This window comes from Tenrec ecaudatus, chromosome 12 (genome assembly GCF_050624435.1).
Source record: "Tenrec ecaudatus isolate mTenEca1 chromosome 12, mTenEca1.hap1, whole genome shotgun sequence".
NCBI classification, from domain to species: Eukaryota; Metazoa; Chordata; class Mammalia; order Afrosoricida; family Tenrecidae; genus Tenrec; species Tenrec ecaudatus.
The window spans coordinates 177776-187214 of NC_134541.1; the positions used below are offsets into that span (position 1 = coordinate 177776).

Below are 9439 nucleotides of genomic sequence, written 5' to 3' on the forward strand. Positions count from 1 at the left end.
CACCGGCCCTCCTCCCTCTTCCCTCTCAGCCGGGGATCTGCACGTGGTATTGCCCCCCCTTCCCCCAGCTCCCAGGGAATGGGGGCTCATCTCGCCACCCCCTACCCCCCAGGAAATCAAGCTGGGGGTGGGAATCCGTGGTGCTGAAGGGCGTGAGTCCAGTCGGGTTGCAGGGAGCTGCGGCGTGGGTCCTCTGCGCACTGGCCCCGCCCTCCCCTCCCCTCCCCCCTCGGTCCCTCTGACGGCCGCAGCCTTGCCGCGTCGCGTCGCCGCCTCCTCCCTCCCTGGCACTGCAGCATTCGCCACTGCAGCTACAGCCGCGCCCGCTCCCGGCCCTGCAGCCGCCGCCCGCAGCACCATGGCCAGCACCGTGTCCGGTAGGCGCCCAGGGCGGGGGGCCGCGCGGCCGGCGGCTTGGCTCGCGGGGGGCTGGGCCCGGACTGCATCCCTGGGAAGAGAGCCGAGGTCGGGGTGGCGAGGCCGGGTGCCCAGGGCGGGGGGCTGCAGCGGCGGGCGGGGGCCGCGTTCGGGGAGTCAGAGGACGTGGTTGCCTCGCAGGTGCAGGCAGGGTCCCCAGACCGGACTGACCACTGGCAAGGCGACCCTGAGAGGTCGCTCTGTGCGGGGGCGCTGCAGGAGAGCCGGGGATTGCTAGGAAGCGACTCCAGAGAGGCTGCGATCTACGGGGCCATGGGGACCACCCTCTGCTAAGCGGAGGGAAGGCCACCGCCCTCTGCGCCTCCAGGGCTTGAGTGGGGGAAGGGTACTGCTGTTTGTTTCCAGCCCCCCAAATCCGTCCCACTCCCACCCCACCCATCATGCAGGCCCTCCTCACCTCTCCGCTGGGACCCCACCTTGGAGAATAGAAACCCCCATTGCAGACCTCATCCCCCCACCCCACCCCCGCACACGGGTGGAAGGCGGCCCTGAGAACCAGCCAGAGGGCTCTCAGGATGTGGCCTCTCTGGGGACTCGCCGCCCCTCTAACCCCCCACCCTTCCCTCCCAACCTCCTGCAGCACCCCAGACAGGGTCAGGGCCCCTCCTCAGGCAGGTGCACTTCAGCCCATCCCCCACTGCTCTTGAAGGGTCCCAGGACCCCTCACAAAACTCCTTTCCATGCACAGCCCTAGAGCTCTGCACAGCCACTTGACCCTGCCCTGCCAATCAGGCCCTGCCACCTGTCCAGAGGGACCTGCTGAATACAGTGTGTATCCCTGGCCCATCCCACCCCATTTTGTGCCTTTCAGAGGAGCCTGGTGGTCTCCTGATAACCACAAGGCCAGCAGTTCAATTTACCAGCAACTCTTGGGGTGAAAGATGAGGCTGTCTGCTCCAGGAAAAATTTACAGACTCAGAAACCCACTGGGGGGGATAGTATGAGGGGGCCTGAGTCCTGACAGAGGGAAACCAGGGCCCTGTGGCCTAGGGTGCTGCCCTGGAGGCCTGTGTGCCCCAAGCAGCGGCCAGTGGGCAAGGGGGGGGGGAGCTTTCCTCTTCCTCACCACCACCACCTCCTCGCACCCCAACCGCCATCGCACCACACTCATCTGCCAGAGCCCTCTGAGACAGGTGATAACTTCAGGTTCCCCTGGCTGCCCCCAGCCCTGCCCTCTTGGTGTCTCAGGGTACTGCCCATCCCAGGGTTTGATGGTATTCAGGAGTTCACGGGTCAGGGCATCCAAGCCTTTTCAATTATGATGACCCCTGTCAGGCAAAGTCCAAGCCAGCAGTTGCCCCTGGGAACAAGGTGGAGTCCCGAGGCCACCTGTAGTTTAACCAGCACAGCCCTGGAGTCCTCAGGTGGTGGGTATCCCTGAGCTGTTTCTTGGCGATAAGGGTCCTGGTCAGAAAAGGTCCCAGTCTGCAGTGGACTGGCCACTCACCCACTGCCCACTGTGACTTCACATCATTATAAACTCGCCGGCCCTCCTCACCTGTACTGACAGGGCTTCCCACACTGACCAGGAACAGCCATCACAATGGCTTCCTTCTCCTGTCTTCCTCCAGTGACCTGGACTCTCCAGGGCCCTGCTTTCGGGCCTATGAACTTCTCAGTCTGAAGTCTGGCCGACTGTATGGCCCCTTGAGGGTGGTTCTCAGGGCAAGGGCCTGGCCCCAGTCCACAGCAGTAGTGGCACCCAGTGCATGCCTGGGTCTGCCCTTCACACGTTCCCCAGAGTTTCCTGCCCAGAGGAAGGTGGCTTCTTCTGTTGGTTTTGCCACTCCTGGCTCCTAGAATCCCCTGAGATAACTGGTGAGGGAGTGACTGCCTAGTGGGGGTGGTCAGCCTGCTGGCTCCAGGCCCTCCTAAATCTGGACAGACTCCACCCCGTGACCCGGCTCCTTTCTGGCCTTCTGTGTGATGCCGAGTGGGCCCTTGCCCTCTCTGAGCTTCATTTTCCTTCAGTCAAAACAAGGCGATCCATGTGTCCACCTTTGCTGGCTGCTTCTGAGGGTTGGGGGACGATGGATGTGAAGTGACGCAGGCCTGCTTCTCCAGCTTGTGCATCACAGAAGTGAATGTGCCACTGGTCCCATAGGGCAGCCTGGGGTTCCGTGTCCTTAATGTCTCACACAGGAAAGAGGCAGAGACAGAAGCCCTTGGCGACATTGTAATGGGCTCCCGGAGTCACTGTATGCCAGTCAGGGGCCTGAGTGGGTCCCTCAGGACAGTGGGGAGGGGCAAGGGGCAGGGAGGGGCTGCTGGAGGGTCTGGGGAGAGCTAGGCCAAGAAGATTTGGGCTTGGTCTCAATGATGAGCACAATGTGACTAACCGAGGTCCCGCCCCCTCCAAGGATGCAGGTCCCTGCAGCCTCCTGCCTGCTCTTCGAGTACCCAGGTCCCTCAGCCAGCCTGTTTGAGGCCTTCTGGGGCTCACCGTCTCCCAGGATCTTGCTAGCTCCCCACCTGCTGACCTGTCACATCCCCGCCTCCACCTGCAGCTGGGCACCAGAGCAGCACCTCATCCCCACATCCGGGGCTCCAGGTGCCTCCGCCCACTGCCCCATGGTTCCCTGCTCAGTGTTCTTCTGAGGGTGCGCCTCCCAGGCAGGGTCTCTGTGCACACACATGCTCGATCTTACCTTCACAGCTGCAGGATACGGCCTACCCGCCAGGGATCTTGTCCCCAGGGCAGAGCCTGTCACCAGCAGCCCCACTCTCTCTTACTTCTACCCTGACCATGCAGGGGCTCCCCCTACTCCCACGCTGAGGTGGGGCTACTTGAAGGGGCTCTCCAGGCCTGCAAACCGTGTCTTTTCTGTGAAAAGCTCAGAATCTTGACGTGTGATGTGGAGAGATCAGGGGCGGGGTAGTGCCGGGAGAGGAGAGGTAGTATACAGTGTTAGGGCAGGAGGATCCATCCTCTCCCACGCTTTCCCCGGGACCCAGGTCTGCCATGTTCCAGCCCAGAATGTGCTGCGGGTGTGCTGGCCCCGGGGGTGATGAGCATCATGGCAGAGTTGGGTGGTCGCACAGGTGTCTGCTGCGGGGCCTGGCTTACCACGAGTGGAATTCTGAACGTGTGGGCCGCTCCCCTGGTATAGCTCAGGTGCTCACTCCGGAGCCAGGGGGCTCCTTTTCTACGAGAGGGTGACCGAGGTGCTGAACGGACAGCTCCCCTCTGGCCTTGGTGGTGTCTGTGGAGACACCTGCAAGTGCCTGGGAATACAAGTACTGCCTGGTCTTCGGGTGGATGGAGGAGTGGACAGTGGGACATGGGGCCTGAGGTTTGGGTTCCCAGAACTAATATCCACAGAAGATTGATGTCCGCATAGCACTAGTCCTGGCCACCACAGGTTACTCTTCCCTGCCCTTGCTGGCCCTGACAAGTGTTTTCGGCTCAGAGGGACAGGGACATGTCCCTGGAGAGACACAGGAGGTGAGGGACTCAGAGAGAAAGAGCACACACAGTGACACACCCAAGCCATGGGGAGGGACAATGAAGCAGATGGCACCTAGAAGATACAGAGAGACAGACAGAAGGACACAGAGCAGCACTGACGGGCAGAGACATGAAGAGAAACAGCACAGGGCAGAGCCAGGGAAAGACAACCAACGTCTGGGGGCTGGCGGTGAGAGCACAGAGAGGAAGACCAGAGTCAGGGAACAGAAGATGAAGGCTCAGAGCACCCCCATCAGTCTAGAGATGGGGACTGCCTGGGCCAGCCAGGGGGCAGGGGCCCCTGGGCCATGTTGCTGGGCTGTCCTCACTCCCACCCGCCTCTCCCCAGCCTACAAGGAGAAGATGAAGGAGCTGTCTGTGCTGTCACTGATCTGCTCCTGCTTCTACTCACAGCCGCACCCCAACACCATCTACCAGTATGGGGGTGAGTGCTTGCCCCACCCTCTATGCCCCCCTACTGCTGGGCCTCCAGAAGCTCCCTAACCTGGCAGCCAGCTGGGGCCAAGCCCTTGGGTCCAGGCCTGGGGAGCCTTGCAGACCTGGGCTGGGGCACTTGGGAAGAGCCATCTGGTGTCCCTGCAGATATGGAAGTGAAGCAACTGGACAAGCGAGCCTCTGGCCAGAGTTTTGAAGTCATCCTCAAGTCCCCGTCCGACCTGTCCCCAGAGAGCCCCGTGCTCTCCTCCCCTCCCAAGAAGAAGGGGGTCTCTCTGGAGGAGCTGCAGAAGAGGCTGGAAGCAGCTGAGGAGCGGAGGAAGGTGGGCAACCCTTCCCAGGGGCAAGTTGGAGTGGCTGGTTCCCAGGCACAGGTGCTGGGGGTGAACTCCAGTCCAAGTGGTAGCAGTGGAGGTTGATGGGGTTGGACACTGCCTGGGCCCACTCTTGGCTATGGACAGAGGGCTCTCACACACACACACACACACACACACACACACACACACACACACACACACACACACACACGGCACTGGGGAGGAGAGGGGCTTTGTGTGTGGCTCACAGAAATACTCAGGTTCTCTGGCCTCCTGGGGTTAACGGAGGCCTGTATCCCTGCTCTCCTCCTGGGATTGCCAAGGCTGGACAGCGCGGCGCCTGCTCCCCATACTCCTCCCACACAGCTCGCATGTTCCTCAGGGAGCATGCACACCGCGCTGGCCTAATTGGAAGTTCGGGTTGGTGCCTGGAGCAGGCACTCGGTGCTCAGCAGACGTTAGGAGGCAGACAGAGGTACAGTGAGGCCCGGGAGGCTTTGGAGGCAGGAGGCTCAGGCAACCCTACTAACGTCTGGGAAGTCTGGGAGGCGGTGGTCCCCATCCGTCTCCCAGAGGGCGCTGGGCAAGGAGGCCAGGCAGAGGAGAGAGTGCAAGCTGGGAGCAGGGGCGGGAGCCGCAGAGGCGGGGCTCCCCTCCTCCGAGCTGGCGGGGGCGGGGGCGGCGCGCGGGGGGGGGGGGGGGGGAGGGGCGCGAGCTTTCGCAGGCAGGGGCGCCGTGCCCCCCCCGCCCCCCGCACGCTCATGCAGCGGTCCCCCGCGCAGACGCAAGAGGCGCAGGTGCTGAAGCAGCTGGCGGAGCGTCGCGAGCACGAGCGCGAGGTGCTGCACAAGGCGCTGGAGGAGAACAACAACTTCAGCCGCCTGGCGGAGGAGAAGCTCAACTACAAGATGGAGCTCAGCAAGGAAATCCGCGAGGCGCATCTGGCGGCGCTGCGGGAGCGGCTGCGCGAGAAGGTGCGCGGGGCGGAGCCCGGGGCGCACGAGGAGCCGAGGGCGGGGACGGGGCGGTGGGGTGGAGCTCCGGCGGGGCCCAGGGCTCACGGGCACGGTGGGCAGGCGGTGACCCAGACCTACAAGCAGCTCAGGGATAGGCCAGCTAACAATGAAGGGAGCGCATCCAAGAGCGAACAAGAGGGCCAGAAGCTGCTTTAGGAGAGCAGGGGCAGGAAGGCCCTTGGAGCCCCACCCTTCACAGATCTCTACCACCCCACCCCCGCGACTCACTGCCCTGCTTCAGGGTCAGCTCAGGGTGAGGCAGGCCAATGCCGGTTGGGAGAGACAAGAACAGAAACTTATGCCAGCTGTCTGGCCAGGGTACAGATTCGACCCCCCATCCCATCCAGCAGAACCCACGTCCCTCAGGCTAGCACAGGTGGGGCCTGGTTGTTCTAGGGGGACCCCAGCCAGCACCTAAGGTCATTCATGTGGCACCTAGTGATATCTAGGGTCACCCCCACCTTCTGACTGCCACTTCCTCCTCTCCCTAAGGGACATGTCCCTGTCCCTCTAAGCCAGCAGCTGGCAGTCCTTATGGCGCCAGAACCTGGGCCGCCCCTGGTGTTGGGAGGGCTCGGGCCCGCTGTTGGGTTCCATCTGGAAAGGCAGGCCCACCCAACGCCATGGCTTGGTCCACAGGAGCTGCACGCGGCGGAGGTGCGCAGGAACAAGGAGCAGCGAGAGGAGCTATCCGGCTAGCTGCCTGTCTGCCCCGCACCTGGGCCTGAGCCGAGCCAAGAACACAGTTCGGTCCGGTTTTGTTTTGTCCCACTATCTAGATGCGGCACCTCTGCCCTTTCCCCTCCCTGCTTCTCCCCGCAGCCTTAGCTGTCCAGTCCTTGTTCGCTGCCTGCACGCTCTCCCTGGAGGTGCCCCAGGGTGGAGCTCTCGGCCCCTCAGTCCCGGGCCAGGCCAGGTGGCCATTGGGTCCCTTCTTGGCGGGCTCCTGGCATACGTGGATTGACCTTAATAAATCCCATCAGCAGTGGCATGGGCATGTGCGTATGTCTGGGTGTCTGTTGGGATCAACACCTTGGTCACAGAGTATCCTCCAAGCTCAGGGGGGTGGGGGAGGGCAGGCAAGGCAACTGTGTCTCCCTCGGGGGGTGGAGTACAGCCTCTGACCTGTGGCAAAGCCTTTTGGAACTGGGGCCAGGGAGGGGTACAGTGACCCTGGAGTCCTCAGGCCAGGTGCACCTGTGGGGGCACTAGGGAGCTGCAATCACTGGGCAAGGGCTGGAGCAGGGAGCCTGGGGGATTCTCGGCCATGGGTCGGGCAGTGGGCATTCCCCACTTGGGCCTGGAGGTTTGTGGGCAACTGGACCCAATCAATCAAAAATGCCCTTGGCTCCAGGAAGCCAACTGCCCCCCAGGGCAGGGCACTGGGTGTGGGCCTCTTTCCTGTGCCTGCTGCTCTGGCCTGCCCCCTTTTGGACAGCTGTGGGTGAGTGGCAGCGGGCAGGCCTCTGGGATCAGCAGCCTAAAGGCCATGTGTTATGAGGGCACACTGACCTGTCCTCCGAAGAAATCCCCTCTGGCAGTGCCAAGCAGTCTTCATGGTCTTCCTCTCTCGGTTCCCTTGTGCAGGCATGAGGAGCACCACCCACCTAGATGTGGGGTGGAGGCCCCTCCCCCAGCTGGGCCCCTACTGACCATCTGTTGGGTGGAACTGGTGGGTTAGCCAGGAGCCCTGCTGGCTGGAGCCCCACCCACCAGGATCCCACAGACAACCCCACCCCCCTCTGCAGCCTCCAGCAGCACCTTCATGTGGCTTCTGTGGGAGATGGAGGAGGAAGTGGGGAGCTGGGCATGTCCTGTCCCCAAGTGTGTGGAACTTGAAAACAAAATCAGCAGCCTCAGTGGTGGGTCTACCTCCATTGCCGAGGACAGCACTTCCAAGCAGCAGCTTCTGATAAATGGTTTTCGCTACTGTGCTTTAGGGTGGTTCTAGTGACAGCAGCTGTGAAAACCTGGCCGGCCCACTGATGACGCTGGTCAGTCACCGTTGAGGACACGAGGCGGAGACAGGGGCCCTACATTGCAACCTTGGCTTTGTCACGTTGTGGCCTCCTCCCACCCCCAGTCCTGGAGCCACTGCCAGAGCAGTGGGGAGGCCTGTCCTATGGGTATCCAAACAGTGGGGCCCACCCATCACTTCCCTTCCAGGTCCTTTGATGGAGGGGGTGCCACTCAGCCCTTCCAGGGGCAGGCCTGTGACATCCTGTGGGAACCAGACCCAGGACTTGCAGCCAGAGTGAGGTGAAGATACCAAGGCTGCACGTGTGGCAGGGCCAGAACTGCCATGTCCAGAATAGTTTCAACAGGTGGGGAGCAGGGGGCTGTTCCGAGGACACACATGTGCAGACCAGCCTCCATGGGGCCTGCATCCCCTGGAGGCCAGGCCGACCATAAGCTCAAGTTCTCTTTAAGTCTCAGGAGGGCCCTGGCAGGCACTCAATGGCAGCCACCACTGGGACCCTGGGACTGGGCTGGGAGCCACTGCAGCACCCCAAAACAGAAAGGTTGAAGAGCACAGTTTCTCTAGGTCAGAGACTTGGGCAGCTAGCTTCAGGAGCAGGGACTCTCCAAGATGCTTGCTCAAGTGGCGGCTCCTGCTAGGACCATTAAGATGGCCATCACCCCTCCCTAGGGCAATTTGGGAGCAAGAAGGAAGCCACAGAGGTCAATCTCACAATACCGGCACCTCTGCCACTTTGGGTCAGAGCAAACTGCCAGAGAGAGCTATTGGCTCCAACCACGGAGAACAGCATAAAGAATTCGTACGCAAAACTCACCGTCAAGAAGCCAATGTTGACTCATAGTGACCCTGTGGGACGCGGAGGCTAAAACCATTCCTAGTAGAAAACCCAGTCTTTCTGAGGAATTGCTAGTGTTCTGACAGTTACGAACTGTTGACCACACAGATCACAGCCCAACACCTAACCTCGGCATCACCAGGTCTTGTAAAGAATGTGGAGGCATCTTAGAACAGGGCCCTCTGTGCCCTAGGCAGGGCTGGTGCTCAAGTGGAGCTAGGAGGCCATCCTGAGCAGACTGTCCAGCTGAGCTGGGTGAAGCTCCACATAACCCCCCGCCCCAAAACTTGTCCACATCCCCACACCAGGCAGTCCAAAGTTGTGACTAAGAAGCAGTGACGGTGGACAAAAATGGCATGAAACCACGGTGGTTCTTTTTGAAAAGATTTTAGCTTTTTAGCAGTTGTAGCAATGTAGCACGTCATTCTAAACATTCATTTGTCTCATCGCAGGACACAGGTGGATTTCAGGAATCAGCCCTGCCCTTTAGGAATGCGTCATTAACACCTAGTAGAGAAGTACATGTCAGTTTATGATTTTTCTGACCCTGAAGGGCAGAGTCCAATGCTCCTTAGGGTTTCTGCGGCTCTCTTTATGGAAGCAGATTGCTATATCCTCTTCCTGAGGAGCAGCTAGTGGATTTGAACCGCTGACCTTAAGGTTAGCAATCCAATGGGTGCTCTCCTCCCACCCCCCTCCCATCATCACAGGAGTCCTTAAGAGTAGAAGGAAGGGGGTGGGCAGAAGCAGATGTGGCAATGGAAGAAGCTGTGTTGCAAGCTTTGAAGATGGAGGGAGCCGCCAGCCAAGGGATGCTAATGGCCACTAGAAGTGGTGATGCTTCCTTGGAGCCTGCAGACAGCTCAGACCTATGCCATCTTCACTTCCCTGGTGAGACCCAGGCCAAGTTCTCCACAGCAGCAACCAGCACAAGTTTCTTGGAGGAGG

General features: G+C 61.0%; 1 protein-coding gene across 1 annotated transcript; it reads left to right on the forward strand.

The window, feature by feature from the left end:
• Positions 1-358: 358 nt before the first annotated feature.
• On the forward strand, positions 359-6655 carry STMN3 (stathmin 3). Its single transcript, XM_075527697.1, has 5 exons — positions 359-377; positions 4236-4331; positions 4490-4665; positions 5442-5633; positions 6315-6655. Exons 1-5 carry the CDS (start codon positions 359-361, stop codon positions 6372-6374), a joined length of 543 nt encoding a protein of 180 aa, XP_075383812.1. The 3' UTR covers positions 6375-6655.
• The last annotated feature ends 2784 nt before the right edge of the window (positions 6656-9439 follow it).

Coding starts and splice junctions, on each gene's coding strand:
- STMN3 (XM_075527697.1), top strand. Junction 4,332..4,489: donor CACCATCTACCAGTATGGGG/GTGAGTGCTTGC, acceptor GTGTCCCTGCAG/ATATGGAAGTGAAGCAACTG. Junction 4,666..5,441: donor CAGCTGAGGAGCGGAGGAAG/GTGGGCAACCCT, acceptor TCCCCCGCGCAG/ACGCAAGAGGCGCAGGTGCT.